The sequence below is a fragment of the Armigeres subalbatus genome, chromosome 2 (genome assembly GCF_024139115.2).
Source record: "Armigeres subalbatus isolate Guangzhou_Male chromosome 2, GZ_Asu_2, whole genome shotgun sequence".
In the NCBI taxonomy this organism is placed as follows: Eukaryota; Metazoa; Arthropoda; class Insecta; order Diptera; family Culicidae; genus Armigeres; species Armigeres subalbatus.
Window position 1 is genome coordinate 243,754,629 of NC_085140.1, and position 17,735 is coordinate 243,772,363.

Here is a 17,735-nt window from a genome sequence, read left to right on the forward strand (position 1 = left end):
AAACAAATAGTGCAAGAAAATCTTGAACAATTGTATGGATCGAGGAGTGCTACGCCCTCAGGGGTACCGGTAATTCTCGCAGGAATATCAAGGCAGCAACGGTAGCAAAATGGCTGAGGGAGTGGGACAACTCGGCTAAGGGAAGGTGGACCCATCGCCTAGTCCCAAATGTGTCTGCGTAGATTAGCAGACCTCATGGAGAGCTAAACTTTGGCTTGACCCAGTTCTTAACAGGCCATGGATGCTTAAGGTGGTTCCTGCACAGGTTCGGACATGCGGCTTGCCCCGCCTCTCCGTAATGTTCAATGTTCAAACGTGACAGAAACGGCTGAGCACATCCTGATCACAGGTCCCCGGTTTGGGAAGGAAATATCGATAACATCGTTAGAAGAATGTGCCAGAACCCAGCACAGTGGAGAGCGGTCGCAAGAGTGGCGTTCAGGATAGCCGACATCCTTCAACGAATTGGCGCACGGAGCAGCAGCAGGCCGCCGGATATTCGACCATATGCACTCCGCCGTGAAAATATATGTCGATTATGTATGAGAATGCCAGTGCCAGCTACCAACGACGTCAGCTTGCGGGAACCGCCTAGGTGCAGAACGTGGCGAAATGGCAGGTTTCGGGGAACTTTACATCGGAGTAGGTTAGATCCGCCGTCGGGGACTATCCTAGTCGTTTGCGATCGCGGCCGAGGTGGGAGCTAAATGGCTCAGCGATTAAGGTGGGACCTGAATGGCTCAAGAGTATCGAAAGTCGGTAGGCTAGACCCACCGCCGGGGACCAGCTGAGAAGACCGTGGCGTGCGAATGCACCGGTTCCGGGTCGTCGGGGCACCATTAAACCGGAAGTTCTCTCCACCCGGAATCTTTGGATCGACCTGGGCGCTCGTTCGGTCACCCGTTGAGACGGGTCGTCGGTTACAGGAGAGCTTCTGAAGTCGTGGACTATCTGAGTAGCTTGCGAGTAAGTAGAGAGCTAAATGGCTAAAAAAAAGAAAGAAAAGGGATGTGGTGCTAAATGACACAAGGAAAAGTTAAATAGCCAAATGGGCTCAGACGTGTCATTTTTGGAAAAGTACGCTTAGTACTTCCTATCCTCCAGAAGTAATATCCGGGGGGATCAGGACATTAGAAGAGAGGGTAGCCCAAGTAACCTTCTGTTACTTGGGTGGGTTTGTCGGTCGGCCTTCTGCCATCTCTACAAAGACCCACTATCCGAGGCGCACGGGCACTTCACGACTTGATCCAAGCTAACCTGCTTCGCACGGAGAGACCTGATCGATATTTTATCTCCAGTCTTCAATCCGGCTTGCCTCCGGTCTCCTCCCTTCTACCCCAGCAGAAGCAGCCTGTGTCGATACCGGGATCACCCCATTTCGGCATAGAGTTATCACAGTCACCGTTTGCAAGGCCGCTTCCTTTGCCGCTGGGACCTCAGGAGAGCATAGGCTCCATCTCATCGATGAGGCTGACCGGATCCTAAGAATCGTGGCCGGCACCGGTCTCCCCCCAGTGGCGCGGGTCCCCTGGCACGGAGCGAGAAGCTGTCTGATGCTTCCCACCAGTATCGACTCCATCATCGCTAATCGCTTCAAGAGAGGAAACAACACAGATGAGCTGAGGAGATCCGTTCTAGAGTGACCAGCAACGCGGTTTCATAACCATGAAATACGATATACGGATGGTTCCGTCTCCAGCCAAGGCGTCGGTTTCCGGACCCGACCTAACGAAATCTGAGTGCTTGGCCCATCAAAGCAATGTTTTCTCAACCGAAGCTGCTGCTGTTTTTGTCGCCTCTACACACCCGGCTGATAAGCCAATCGTAGTTTTTACCGATTCTGCAAGTGTGGTCAGGACTCAGGACGTGGCCTCGCTTTGGAACTCACTAAACTCACTTTTTTTCTCAGAAAAATCAAGGGCTCCACAGGTCCTTGAAGTGACCCGACCTTACAAAAAGAGCAAATTGTGATCTTTAGACTCCGGACCGGATACACCCATGGATATCCAGAGGAGTTACGGAGCTTCAACGCGCCAATCCAAGTTGAAACCCCCATTATCACCCTACGTCCAACGTTTCTTTTTTTTGTGTTCGTGTAACTCTTTTGTTCCTTAAATTTTATTTTATATTTTATATTTATTTTAGTAATTTTAAAGTGTTAATTTTAAGTTTTAATTCAATTGGCGAAGCCCTTGGTTGGCTCCTAAAGCGGCCCCTCCGGCCAGCATTCTTTACACTTTCTAGTATTGCTCTGCTCCTGGCAAGACCTAAGGTTGGCCCACGAAGGGCATCCCTCTGATTTCCTTTCATGGTGTTGAACTTAATTTTAAGATAAAATAGGATAAAAAAATACTTTCATTTCTAATATCAAATTTTGGTGACCCACCCTGTGGTTGAGTTAATAGTGATCACATCAAAAATGAGAATTAAATATTGTATGCAACATTTTTTGATATCACTGAAAACAAGAAAACGTAGCTTAAGAGGGAAAGCACCTGTCTAGCGTACTGGTTTCATGGGATCAAACCCCACCGGAGGGAGCGGTTATCGTCCAATATCTTTTCCGAACGAAATCTATCACATGTTGTGCATATGCATAATCGAGTTTCAGACATAGTAAAAAAAACTTATTATGATATCGGGAATTTTTCGTTTGATTTACACAATGAATTTTCAGAACGGGCTTGGTAGTCATATGGCTACTGCTTCTGCCTCATACGCAGAAGGTCGTGGGTTCAATCCCTGGTCCGTTCCATTATTCTACTTTGCATCTTTCTCTATATTTCTCATGTTCTAGCAATCGCTAGAACTGGAGATGGACTTCCATACCGTTTCCATATCTATCCTGTACTCTTCAAGTTGACTATTCTAGCAGTAGCTGCTATAATTGGAAATTAGCTAAAAAGCTCGTTTCCTACATCCAATTAGAAATTCCATCAGTCGCTTTATTCTATCTATAACATTGGCGGCTCGTAAACCAAGACGAACCTCTGCCTCTCGAACCTAACCCAAAAATTCCAATAAATTCCTTAAGAACTCGTGGCAAGTGCAGAGGTATATTCGGCTTGCAGTGGGCGAGTGATTACACTATCATTTCCTCCCCTTTCCCTAAATTGATTTGCATTCTGACGTGGCAGGCGCCAGTATGACTTTAATAAATGAGATCATCAGTACTTGTACATTGAAGATGTGTGCTAGTCCCAAGCAAACATCTGTTGGTTCTCTGTGCAAGAACAGCTGATCTGGTCATAATTGAGTAGCAACTACGAGCAGTCAATCAAGCTCAAGCTCACTGAATTTTCATCACGATAATAATTATAAAGATCAAAAACAAAATAAAAACATATCTCAATTCCACATTATTTTGATTTTTGAATCACATTAGGCTATATGTACCAGTTGTGGCTATAGCACCAGTTGTCGCACTAGTGCTTTATATGCCACATGGCCAATCAAATCCCTCCTTAGCCGTGCGGTAAGATGCGCGGCTACAAAGCAAGACCATGCTGAGGGTGGCTGGGTTCGATTCCCGGTGCCGGTCTAGCCAATTTTCGGATTGGAAATTGTCTCGACTTCCCTGGGCATAAAAGTATCATCGTGTTAGCCTCATGATATACGAATGCAAAAATGGTAACCTGGCTTAGAAACCTCGCAGTTAATAACTGTGGAAGTGCTTATGAACACTAAGCTGCGAGGCGGCTCTATCCCAGTGTTGGGGATGTAATGCCAATAAGAAGAAGAAGGCCAAATCACCGCAAACCAAGTTCATATCTATAAAGCATATTCATATGACACGATAACACCTCTGATTTCCTCCAAAACAAGCAAAGCATAATTGTAAAAATTGTTTTTGCTTCATTTTCGACGTCTTTTGCGCCAGTTGTCGGACTAGTGGTCCCAATTTGGCCAGAAAACAATGGAATTTGCCAAATAAGGAACCAAATTAAGAATAGGACCACAACTGGTGCATACGTTCTTATTAGCATTAGCATTAGCATTTAGCAGTTCGCACAAATTCGTAGGTGGTACAAGCCAAGACTATTGTATGAGAGTAGTATCACTTTCATCCGTTACCACAGATATTGATTTGAGACTAATCACTAACTCTTAGATGGAAGCAATGCACTCTCCAATAGTCGAGATCTGTCCTGGCCACGTCCTTGCGAATGCTGAGGAAGGGGAAGGGGATAGTTTGATGGACACCTACTTAAGAAAGATGCAGAGAACTCTACGACCTCTCATAGGTGCCACGGGAGGTTTTGGGATTGTGTGTAAGGTTTACAGTAGGAATCGTTTTGGTATAACGTGAAACACAGAAAGAACTAAGATAGAAATACAAAGTAGGAAAGGGACGAGCCTGGAATTGAACCCACGACCTCCTGCTTATAAGGCAGAAGCGATAGCCACTAGACCACCGAGCTCGTCACAACTGGTGCATACGTTCTTATTATGGATTAATCAATTTTGAGGATAATAACAAATTTTATTGTGGATTTCACAGCTGTTCTAAGGAGCATGAAGTTAAACCTTTCGCTTGATATATAAAGTCCACCCCCATGCCTTCTACTTATTTAAAAAAAAAATAGTTGTTCTTATGTATGGCGACAATTGGTACACCCAGCCTAGTGATATCAAAATACAGACTGATAGTAACATGTTTGGTCGAACTCATATTATATGCGATATCAAGACCTATGAACTAAATTAGTTATCATTTAGTTTTTTTTTCCAAACGCCTTGAGTACAAAAAAATATTTCATTCAGTTATCAACTAAACTTTAATTTATGTGAGACGATATCAAAACAAAAATAAAAAATCGTTTGGACTTTGGATATCGAATAATGTTATTTTAATATTGTAATAATTGTGTTATAATTCTTCATCAACCATTCGCGAGTTAAGCCGTGATAAACTAAACGAAAAAACTTTTTCACGGAATGCGGCTACAAGTCAACTAGCAGACCCGACGAACTTCGTTTCGCCTAAAATTGATTTATTCTCTGATTAGTTCTCGTTTTATTCAGATATTTCTGGTTCATTTGTATGGGAGCCCCCCTTTACAAAAAGGGGAGGGGTCTTGAACCATCTTAAGAACCTTCCCCGGTTCCGAAAACCTCTGCATACAAATTCTCAAGCCGATCGGTTCAGTAGTTTCCGAGTCTATAAGACTCAGACTGAAATTCATTTTTATGTATATAGATTATCAAAATATGATATTCTGTATCAAATTTTTAATGATTTTTTATTATTTTCATGGCTTTAAAAGCCGAGCCTTATTCACAACGCTCTGTATCAAAATATGTTATCAATATGATTTCAACAACTCGATTTGTTATCATTCTGATAATATTTTCAAAGCGGTCTCTGCTCGGATATACAAAACATTGAACATTATTCTTACTTCTGCGGTTATATTTCTGCCTATTGAGCCTAGATTAAGTTAGGTCACACATATTCACTCCACGCGGTTTTGTAATTAGAATCGCGGAAAAGTTATGCGGCTTTGGTTCGTGCGGATTTCATGCGGAAATATTGTATACTTCCACGCCAAACCTGCAAATTTTCTTGATGCTGTAATCGGAAAGTAACGTTCCTAGAGCAAATATTAGCAGAAACCAAATAGTAACATTTTTTTAATTTTTTTTTTATTTAGTCGATTTGCTTGATTTGATCGATGTTAATAATTTCCTGATGCTCGAAACAAGACAACTGGTTGTTGACAACTTTCACAGAATTTTAGAGCATACGGAAAATGGGTATTTGTTTTTAACTTTATTGCCGTTTTTTTTTAATTCTAGATTAAGTTGATAATTTTCCAATGGAATAAAAGTTGCTTATAGATGTAGTTTCCTCAGACCGATAATCAAAACAGCTAAATTTTAAAATTTCCCGACGTTCCGGCCGAACGTATTTGGCCCTTTTTGTATTTCAAGGAAAAACCGGTTGACAAATGATTTCCCTTGAAAAAGGCCAAATACATTTGGCCGAAACGTCGGGTAATTTTAAAATTTAGCAGTTTCTAGCCGGGCAATGAGAAAAGAAAGAAAGGGGGTGTATATGGCAATCGCCCTAGAAATTTATTGTGTTAATCGTGCTATACTCGAAATTGATTAATTGATCAAATCGCAATAAAGATTGTAAATCGTGGGGAAAGAGGGAGGGTTGAAAATGCCCAATTTTTGCGTTACGTAATTAATGGATCTTCCCTATCTAATAACTGCATACCGCAATTTCTAACAACCACCACAGGATGTGTTAGACGAAACCGCAATCGAGGAGTTCATAATGGGCATGGCGTCGCAAATAGCCGAACGAGAGGATCCTTTACTGTGCTCGGACGTGCGCGATAAACTTTTCGGCCCGATGGAGTTCTCCCGGCGGGATCTGGGAGCGCTCAACATCATGCGGGGCAGAGACAACGGACTGCCCGATTACAATACAGCTAGAGTTGCATACAAACTACCAAAGAAGCAAACGTGGCGCGATATCAATCCACAGGTGTTCGAACGGCAGCCAGAATTGTTGGAGTAGGTTTCTCAAGTTTTGAAATTTTTAAGGAGTTATATTGATTTGCATATTCATTCACAGTTTGCTGATTAAAACTTATGATAATCGATTGGATAATGTAGATGTATACGTTGGGGGCATGCTGGAATCAGACGGAAAGCCTGGAGAGCTTTTCACTACCGTAATTCTCGATCAGTTTACGAGGATTCGTGACGCTGATCGGTTTTGGTTTGAAAATGAAGATAACGGGTAAGGCTTTACAGAGAATAGTTTAACGTAATTGGAGTAAAGTAACAATTATTTTCCAGAATTTTCACAAAGGAAGAAATTGCAGAGCTTCGAAAAATAACCATGTGGGACATCATTGTCAACAGTACAGACATTGAGCCGGACGAGATTCAAAAAGATGTTTTCCACTGGAAGGAAGGCAATCCTTGTCCTCAGCCCGAACAGCTCAACGCAACCCTGTTGGAGCCGTGCAGTTACTTGGAGGGGTATGATTATTTCTCCGGATCCGAACTAGCGTACATATATTCGTGTGTGTTTCTCGGATTTGTCCCGATCCTTTGTGCCGGCGCAGGGTACTGTGTGATCAAGCTGCAAAACAGTCGTAGACGAAAGTTGAAGATTAAACAAGAAGCGTTGAAAAATGCTGGCACCAGCAAGGCTTCGGTTGAGAAGATGGTTGCTCGCGAATGGCTTCACGCAAATCACAAACGTTTGGTTACTGTTAAATTTGGCCCTGAAGCTGCGATCTACACGGTTGATCGCAAAGGGGAAAAACTGAGAACATTTAGTTTGAAGAATGTTGATGTTGTAACCGTGGAACAGTCCCAAGAAAACTATAAAAAGAAGAAACCTTATATCTTGCTTCGAGTACCCAGTGATCATGATTTGGTCTTGGAACTAGAATCTAACTCTGCTCGAAGGAAGTTCGCCAAAAAGCTGGAAGATTTCCTGCTTTTGCATAAAAAGGACATGAATTTTGTAGAAGTACCACGAGACATAATGTTGGTGAAGGCGGAAACACGTGAACGACGGCAGAAGCGGTTGGAGCATTTCTTCCGAGAGGCGTACGCTTTAACGTTCGGCTTGCGACCGGGTGAGCGTCGGCGAAGATCGGACGCTTCTGTTGATGGGGAGGTGATGACTGTTATGAGGACTAGTCTATCAAAATCCGAATTTGCCGCTGCCTTGGGAATGAAACCGGATGACATGTTTGTCAGAAAGATGTTCAACATTGTCGACAAGGATCAGGATGGAAGAATTTCCTTTCAGGTATTATTCACCATGAATCATGATCAGAATGGATAAAAAGTTATGTTAACGTTTTTATTAATAACCTACAGGAATTCTTGGAAACGGTTGTACTATTCTCACGCGGTAAAACGGATGACAAACTGAGGATCATTTTCGATATGTGCGATAATGACCGCAACGGAGTGATCGATAAGGGTGAGCTGAGTGAAATGATGCGATCTTTGGTGGAAATTGCCCGGACCACAAGTGTCACGGATAGTCAAGTGAAAGAACTTATCGATGGAATGTTCCAGGTTATTTGTTATATGAAATTAAATTTAAAGCTCTGCATTAAAAAATTCATTGTTTTCAGGATGTGGGACTAGAACACAAGAATCATCTTACGTATCAAGATTTCAAGCTGATGATGAAGGAGTACAAGGGCGAGTTTGTTGCGATCGGTTTGGACTGCAAAGGAGCCAAGCAGAATTTCTTGGATACTTCCACGAATGTTGCTCGTATGACATCGTTTCATATCGAGCCGCCATCCGATACACGGCGAAATTGGATGCAAGAAAAGTGGGATAGCTATACAACGTTTTTGGAAGAAAATCGGCAAAATATATTCTATTTGTTCTTGTTCTATGTCATCACAATTGTCCTGTTTGTCGAGCGGTTCATTCGTAAGAATTGAGAAAGATGGAATGCGTATCGAATAATTAACCAATTTCTATTCCATTCCGTAGACTATTCCTTCATGGCAGAACATACCGATCTGAGACATATAATGGGGGTTGGAATAGCCATTACAAGAGGCTCCGCCGCATCGTTATCCTTCTGCTACTCTCTACTATTACTCACAATGTCAAGGTAGGTTATTTTTGCTCATGACTATGAGACGGTGAAACCATTTTATTTATTGGTGTTCATAAGAGGTCGACATTTCTAAGTGAGGAGCCGTGCAAAGGCCTTTATAATCGCATGCATTTTTGGGAAAGAAAACACAGAATTTCAAGATATATGCGATATCGGAGCATACAGATGCCACCTTTATCTACCTTATGTCTTATTTCAAACAATGGATATTGTTATCATCGCATGCATTCTGTGCAAGTTATAAGATTTCTAACGCTTATTTTTTTCAGGAACCTCATCACTAAACTCAAAGAATTCCCCATTCAGCAGTACATCCCTCTGGATTCTCATATTCAGTTCCACAAGATTGTTGCCTGTACTGCACTGTTCTTTTCATTACTTCACACCGTGGGCCACATCGTTAACTTCTACCACGTATCTACGCAGTCCATCGAGAACCTTAAATGTCTCACTAAAGAAGTGCACTTCACGTCAGACTACAGACCCGATATCACCTATTGGCTATTCCAAACTGTAACAGGTATAATTGTAGAACTACTTTTATGTTTCGCTCAACTTAAAAACCCCACTGTTCAATTTCAGGTGTTACCGGAGTTATGCTGTTCGTCATTATGTGCATCATATTCGCCTTCGCACATTCTACCATCCGAAAGAAGGCCTACAAATTCTTTTGGAACGCGCACTCTTTGTACGTCCTACTGTACATCTTGTGTCTGATTCACGGCCTTGCCCGTCTAACTGGAGCTCCACGGTTTTGGTTGTTCTTCATCGGACCCGGCATTATCTACACGCTAGATAAAATTGTGTCCCTACGTACCAAGTATATGGCGCTGGACGTCATTGAAACAGATCTGCTTCCGTCGGATGTGATCAAGATAAAGTTCTACCGCCCGCCCAATCTAAAATATCTGTCCGGTCAGTGGGTGCGTCTATCCTGTACCGAAATTAAACCCGAAGAAATGCACAGTTTCACATTAACTTCCGCTCCGCACGAGAACTACCTCAGCTGTCACATAAAGGCGCAAGGTCCATGGACGTGGAAGCTGAGGAACTACTTCGACCCGTGCAACTACAACCCGGACGATCAGCCGAAGATTCGGATCGAAGGACCTTTCGGTGGTGGCAATCAGGATTGGTACAAATTCGAGGTTGCTGTTATGGTGGGTGGCGGTATCGGCGTTACTCCGTACGCTTCAATTTTGAACGATTTGGTGTTCGGCACGAGCACCAACCGGTACTCGGGAGTTGCCTGCAAGAAGGTGTACTTCCTGTGGATCTGCCCTTCACACAAACACTTTGAATGGTTCATCGACGTCCTAAGGGACGTGGAGAAGAAGGACGTTACCAATGTGTTGGAAATACACATCTTCATCACCCAGTTCTTCCACAAGTTCGATCTGCGAACGACAATGCTGGTAAGTGTGATAGAGTAACAGATGGTTATGTCAATTTTTCATTTCAAAGTAATGTGACTACCCTAGTGGCCTAGTGGAAAAATGGCGCGGCAGGCGTTCGTCGACGTCATTGGTATGCGCTTTTTTACCCTCTCTACAGTGCTAAAAAAAACTCACACTTACGGTGTTCGGTGTACTGAACTTTTACTTATTTTTCGGACGATTTATTAAGAGGATTGTGTAATTTTGGATTTATTGATCGAATCGAATAGGCCGAAAACTATTTAAAAGTTCATTTAACCTTTTGTCTGTGCTCTGGGGTCAATATGACCCCAGGCCACTTCGAGTGGCTGCCATTTTTTAGTTTTCAACCGATTCTCCTAATTTTTGGTAGTTTGGTAAAACTCGCCGAGATCTGTCTCCTAAGTGCAAATTCGCTTGAAAAATCTTGAAAATCTGCGCCACAGTGTATTTTTTTTATAAACTTACGTTGTCTGTGCTCTGGGGTCAAATTGACTTATATCTGAAAATCCTACCCATTTTGAACTGCACCTTTTCAAAAAGGTTATGCAGGAAGGCGTGTGCTTTGACATGAGACATTGATTAGTTTAGAGCTTGATCGCTAGGTGGCGGTATATTTGAGTTCATTATTTTAGACTACTCAAGTAATTCCGATATATGGAATTTTCCTCATTGTAGATATTCTCATTGGCGTAAATAAGGGATGGCCGGGGGGGGGGGGGGACTGGCTGCTTGAAAACTTTCAGAAATATACTCATATCGAATTTCATTTATAGATAATTCGAAGAAGATTCTTGCATCTTAGATTACACACTTATCCACATTTAGTAACATGGAGAAGACAAGTTGACACAGACACAGCGTTTTGAAGCAATCACAGCATCATTGGAAATCGATTGTATTATTCGCGATTTTTTTTTGTTAGTTCTAGGACGAATGAGCGATAAACTTAGTCAAACAATTTCTATTGCAATCCATGCGCACAGTGCTTTAAATCGCCTTTGAAAATTACATCCCACCAGCTGGTGCCATGGCCCCCCCTAGACCGAGACTCTAGATACGCCTATGGATATTCTTATCGCACAAATCTGAAATTTGTAAAGATGACGTCTTTAACAAAGTTCGTCTTGTGGGAATGGACTGTCATGTGACAGAATAAATGATTTGGAAATTTACAAATAGGCAGCGCTAGTGTACTTGCAATATTCTTGCATGTTTGAAATATTGCTTGAGATCCCTCATACCTACACCCAAGTTGTATTCGGCAACATTGTTCAGGATGTCCAGGACTACAAAGCAGTGCTCAATATTATGAGCACTTCTTCCAAGATGCGGCCCTAGTGAGCTGTTATATTTGAGTATATTGTTCCATGTGAGATCTGATATATTTTGGTTTGTAGCATTTTCGGCAAACATGAATTTTGTGGTAGAGTTCATCAACAATTTTCTTCGTTTTCAACCTGCTCCAGCGATGCTGCAAATAATAGAATGTGTTCACAGAATATGTTTTAGGTCATCCAAGAAAACCCTGGAATTAAGGCTTTTGGGTCTACATGCGTAACCAAAGATCAGTCAGTTTGCCGCCTATTTGTAAAATTCCCAATTATTACTTCCGTCACAAGACAGTCCATTCCCACTAGACAAACTTTAATCAAGACGCCATTTTAACAAATTTTAAATTTGTGCGATAAAAATATTTACACTGAGGAGAATTTTATATTTCGGAATATCTTGAGTAGTCTAAAATAATGAATTCAAATATACCACCACCTGGCGGCCAAATTCTAAACTTATCAACGCCTCATGCCAAAGCAAATGCCTTCCTGCATAACCTTTTTAAATAAGGTGCATTTAAAATAGGTAGGATTTTCGGATATAAGTAAAATAATCATGAAAAATCACTGTTTTTGTACCCTTGTTCACTAAAACCCCTCCCCGCGATGTACCCGCCCACCAATAGTCAATTTTTGATAACGACCTGAAAGATGATTAAATTATCTTTCGAAACAGCCCCAAAAATCCAAAATCGGCCAAACATTAAAAAAGTTATAACAATTTCAATTTGGGGTCAATTTGACCCCAGAGCACAGACAACGTAAGTTTTTTTGAGCACAGGCAGAAGGTTAATCATTGTACGTAATTTTTCTGGCCGTAATTTTTCTGTAACATACCGGCTGTAATTTTTCTGTAACATACCAACTGCCCTGTTTTCAATTCTGAGTTTAATCGAGCAATCAGAACCAATTCCTAGATCTAAGGAGTGACGGAGGTGTATTTTGGCTGAAATCCCAATACAAACTTCAAATTCATCAGTTGAGCTGAAATTTCGACAGATTGATTTTCTCACTCAAAAACACAATCCTAGGGGAGCCCCGTGGAATTCAACAACTTTTTGTTTCCTGGGCCAGTCTAGTGCCCATACAGGCCCTTAGAGGCCATGCGCATAATTTATGATCTATATATGTCCAAACCGGATGTTCTAAGTTGTCCAAATCATTCTGGGGTTTAGACGAATTGGTCTACCAAGACAACTGGGCTCGATATCAAGCCAATAACAAACCTTACAGGCCCTTAGAGGCCATGCGTACGATTTACGCTCTAAATATCTCCAATCCGGATGTTCTAAGCTCTCCAAATCATTTTGAAGCTCAGACGGATTTGTTTACCAAAACAACTGGGCTCGATATCAAGCTAATAACAACCCATACAGGCCCTTAAAGGCCATGCACATGATTTACGATCTAGATATGTCCAATCCGGATGTTCTAAGTTCTCCAAATCATTCTGGAGTTCAGACGAATTGGTCTACCAAGACAACTGGGCTCGATATCAAGCCAATAACAACCCACACAGGCCCTTAGAGGCCATGTGTATCATTTACGTATTAGATATGTCCAATCCGGATGTTCTAAGTTCTCCAAATCATTCTGGAGTTCAGGCACATTGGTCTACCAAGACAACTGGGCTCGATACAAAGCCAATAGCAACTCATGGGGTTTATACAGGCCCTTAGAGGGAGACGAGCCAGCCTAGGGCTGAAAGTCTCCTTAATAAAGACACAAAAAAGGTCTTTAGAGGCCCTGAGCAAAATTCACGATCTACATATTTCCAACTCGGATGTTCTAAGTTCTCCAAATCATTCTGGAGCACAGACTATTTGGTTTACTAGGTTCAATACAAAGCCAATAGCAACCCATAGAGTCCATACATGCCCTTTAGGGCCATGCGTATAGTATATGGTCTAGTTATGTCCAAACCGTATGTTCTAAGTTTTCCAAATCATTCTGGAGTTCAGACCTACTGATCTACCATATCCGCTGGGATCCGTTCAAAGACAACAGCAACCCATACATGCCCTAGAAACCATGTGCATGATTTATAATCTAGATATGTCCAAACCGGATGTTCTGAGTTCTCCTAATCATTCTGGAGTTCAGGCACATTGGTCTACCAAGTGAACTGGGCTCAATATAAAGCCAATAGTCGAATTTCGCGCCAACCCTTCTATGGGACTGGCAGCACCATCTCAGAATCGAATGAAACTTTGTGGGAATAAAGGAATGGTATTTTTAAGCCACTCTGCATGCTTAGTTTTTTAAAAATTGTCAAGAGTAACATTTGATGAGAACCTAATTTTTATTAATTGATTTTTTTAAAATCGATGTAACTCTAAAATGACTAGACCTACAAAAAAGTGTTGTATTGCGGACTGCCGTGAAATTCCTAGAAGTTTTTTTTGAAAAAATATTTAAAAAAATAAAAATTGATTTCTACACTGAAAAAAAAAGTATTAAAAATTAAAATCAATATTACCAAAAAACCTTATGCCCACCAAGTTTCATTCGATTCTGAGATGGTGCTACCAGCTCCATAGAAGGGTTGGCGTGAAATTCGTCAAATAACAATGATTTTCATGAAACAACTTTCACCGCCTTTGGTTTATTATGAATTATTTCTGAGTATCTGTCAAGATTTTTGTAAGCCTCTTTGAGAAGAAATTTTGGGGTTCGTTCACGCATTTTGCCTTCTCAAGGCATAAACTGATTTTTGTGTAACAAATTAAAAAATTGAAAATATTTTTCATATTATTATTTCACAAGCACTAGCACTACTTTGCGGTTGATTTTCAAACTTGACAATTTTTTAACATATTGAGGTTGTTTTTCTGTATTGAAAACGGCAATTTTCTAAATCCCACAGATCCTGAGATATCAAACTTTATAGAAGATGGAAACTTTCTAAATCCCACAGATCCCGAAATATCAAAGAACTGATCTCTCATATACAGTAGCGTCTCCTTGCGCATGAATTCTAAACTAATCAGTTTCTCAATATATTGGTTTCCAATGCTCGAACAACTTTATAGAAGACGGCAAATCCCAAAGACTTCCTAAATCCCATAGATCCCGAGATATCGAAGCAAACCGGTAGGTTCATATACGCTAGCGCCGCTAAGTGGAGGAATTCCAAATATTTTTTCTCTTGATTCATGGACCGCATGGGATTGATCATAGACTTAGAACTTGTTTCATTACGCCAGGATTTTTAGAAATGTTATAAAAAACACCGCGCCGTTTTTTTTTAGAAAATTGACTATTTTCACCGGTTTTCCGTTGGTTCCAGATCTTCCGGAGGACTTGCAGAAGATTCATTTGATTTAAAAATGTCCTCAATGATAGTATCAATCCCCTTTAATGTTTTCCCAAAAAAAAATGAAATAAAATTTCTAATTGGCTTCAATATAACGAATTTTCAGACTGTTGTACGTTTTACAACACTTGAGTTCTCGTGCTATGAAAGTTGAAACGAGTTGCGAAACGTTAAGTTGGAAGGGTTGTTCGTGTTGATGAAGAAGCGAGATCAAGACAAATCGGAACTTCCAGATAAGGCTGAACACGAAAGGTTGAAAATGTTAAAATTTTCATAAGTCTAAAATAACAAAAGGCTGAAAAATCGTGACAAATATATTTTAAGGAAGAATTCACATTTGACGCAAATGGGGGCACAAACGATATAAACTGAACTCTTTTTGCAACTCCTTGTTTTTGTTAAATTTTGATTCAGAATTTTCTTGTTTTGTCCGTACTGTAAAAGAAATTTGAAGGTAGAAAAGAGCAGACTTTATTTATTGTTCATCTTTCTTCCTTGTTCCTTATTCCTTCTTCCTACTTTCTTCTTTCATCTTCCTTCATTCTTTCTTCTTCCTTGTTACTTCTTCTTTCTTACTTATTCTTTCCTCCTACTTTTGCCCTTCTTCCTTCTGTCTTACTTCTTTCTTCTTTCTTCAGTCTTCTTGCTTTCTTATTTCTTCTTCTTTGTTCCTTCTTACTTCTTCCCTTTTCCCTTTTCTTTCTTCTTTTTTGACGTAGGACTTACGTCTTTCTTTACTATACTGGGTGTCATTTAGATTTTTAATCAAACAAGCACTTTTCGTTGTATGTTCACCAAGGAATGTAATTCGCGAAGTCGAAGCAAATTCTGCTCTTTCCTCCTATGGGAAACCCCATTGCTATCTGTCAGAGTTTGAGTGAAACATGGCCGCCATCCGCTCCTCTCTGTTGCTGTACTGTAAAAACACATAAAGAACTGTCATTGTTGGTGTGAAGAATTTTGCTTCGACTTCGCGAATTGTCGCTGAAAAATGCAAAAAACAAGCAACAAAAGAGAATAGCGATAACTCTTTGCCCTCATCTGCAGTGGATAAATACAATGTTGCGTTCCATTTTATTTACAACAAACATGGAAAGGTAATTGTTGTGAACTTTTCAAACTGCGATAACTTGTATATTTCGGAAGTAAAACACTAGTCATGTCAACAGATGGTTAAGTTTATGTCTAAACATTGATAGCTGATTACTTCTCAAAATGCGCGACAGGCGATCATTGTCCTATTATGTTGCAGTTTGGGACAAACGCTTATTGCGAGTTGAGTTTGTCCCAACATTTACAAGAGAGGACAATGTTGCTGTCATTGTCAATGTTGTTATATTACATTCCTTGATGTTCACTGAACACAGTAAACAGTTCACTTTGAAGAAAGCAATAAGCCCTATCTATTTTTAAGGTGGAATATTATAACTTGCTAATATTATTGAAACTTCTTGAAAAACACTATGTGCAGTGCATCCTTAGGTTTAAACAAACTATACAATTAAGAAAATTTAGAAATTAAGAAAAGCGAAAATAATCACACCTTTCACACAATCATCTACATACATATTATAACCAACAATTGTTTTTATTTCAGTACATTTGCGAGAATCACTTCCAGCGCCTATCCAAGACTTCAATGTTCACAGGGCTGAAGGCTGTGAACCACTTTGGTCGTCCTGATATGTCCAGCTTCCTGAAATTCGTACAGAAAAAGCACTCCTATGTAAGATTTTACATCTTAATACCTCGCCGGGAAGTCCAAACTAATTCTAATTTATTCTAATCGCAGGTATCGAAGATAGGAGTGTTCTCGTGTGGGCCCCGGCCGCTCACCAAGAGCGTCATGTCGGCGTGTGACGAAGTAAACAAGGGTAGAAAGTTGCCATATTTCATCCATCACTTTGAAAACTTCGGCTAAGCCAAGCGGAGTGATTATAATCATAGAGAAACAGAAACTTACCACCACATTACCATCATTTTTTTTTATGTTTTTATGTGCTAAGCTTAGCGAAGAAACATCAGTGATCCTTAGGAAAAACTGCCCTTCTCCCTAGTGATAAGAAAACTAAGCTGAGTTTGTGTAAAGTTCTCCCCGTTAAGCTTAAGATGTCGGTTCGTATGTATGTAAGTGTCGTCGCGAAAGAAGTATTAGCTTCAAGTGCCTAAAAGGTTCCAAGAAGCGTATTTATTTGATTGTTAATGTTGTTGTTCAAGCGAAAAAATATTCATCGATGTGCTTCGTATCAACGTTTAGCACAAATGATTTAAACCATCGTCCAGTGCATCTTACAAATTGATAGTGAAACATTAGTGATATTACTGTTAATTCGCCTGAGAAAACGAATCGTACTGTGCATCGAATTAGTATAAAGGATAATTACTTCAAGATGCAATATAGAAACGCTAAGCATCGGCTTGAGCCGCATAATCTACTGCCCGATTTCATACAACGAATGATCCATAAGTAAACTATTTAGATTTAAGATAGCCCTTACTGTTAAGCTCTTTTGTTAGTTACTTGTCGAAATTTTAATGCTACTAAGCGTTTTGGTGATTCTAACTGTCCCAATGTTGTTCATTCTGCCTTGCTTCATGATGTGATTCGAAGACATGTTCATTTTCTTTCAATTTAGTTTAGTAACTTATCGATAATGATTTTCTGTATGTGTTGTAAATAGCTTTATCAGCGAATCTGTATTTATTACCGTGATAGAATTAGACGTTAGTGGAAATTTAAAATTATTTGTTTGATTTACAATATCACACGCCATTTCTTGGGAATGATTTCCTGGAAAATTAAACAGTTTGTTTGGTAAGCTACATATGTAACAGTTTTGACAGCAATCAGATTTTAATAAATTCTGAATCGTCGTCCAAAAATACATATTCTGACAAAAAAAATCGAAAAAAAAATGTTTGTTCGGATATGTACGATTTTTGTATTGTGTATTGGTTAACTGAGAAAACTTGTGTTGTCAAAATAAGTCAAAATCGTATCGTAGAAGTCGACAGAATTAGTTTTAACGAAGCGCTGTCATTTTGTT

General features: G+C 40.3%; 1 protein-coding gene across 6 annotated transcripts in view; it reads left to right on the plus strand.

Annotated features, from left to right (window-relative positions):
• Positions 1-17,430, plus strand: part of LOC134212016 (dual oxidase) — a 189,287-nt gene extending 171,857 nt beyond the window's left edge. For all 6 annotated transcript variants that reach the window (XM_062689496.1, XM_062689493.1, XM_062689498.1 and 3 more), the window contains exons 6-15: positions 6,251-6,528; positions 6,590-6,757; positions 6,817-7,786; positions 7,858-8,061; positions 8,121-8,430; positions 8,494-8,617; positions 8,893-9,143; positions 9,206-10,038; positions 16,286-16,414; positions 16,481-17,430. In XM_062689496.1, the coding sequence (XP_062545480.1) occupies positions 6,251-6,528; positions 6,590-6,757; positions 6,817-7,786; positions 7,858-8,061; positions 8,121-8,430; positions 8,494-8,617; positions 8,893-9,143; positions 9,206-10,038; positions 16,286-16,414; positions 16,481-16,609 (3,396 nt within the window). In that variant the 3' untranslated portion in view covers positions 16,610-17,430. The remainder of the gene's footprint in view (positions 1-6,250; positions 6,529-6,589; positions 6,758-6,816; positions 7,787-7,857; positions 8,062-8,120; positions 8,431-8,493; positions 8,618-8,892; positions 9,144-9,205; positions 10,039-16,285; positions 16,415-16,480) is intronic.
• The last annotated feature ends 305 nt before the right edge of the window (positions 17,431-17,735 follow it).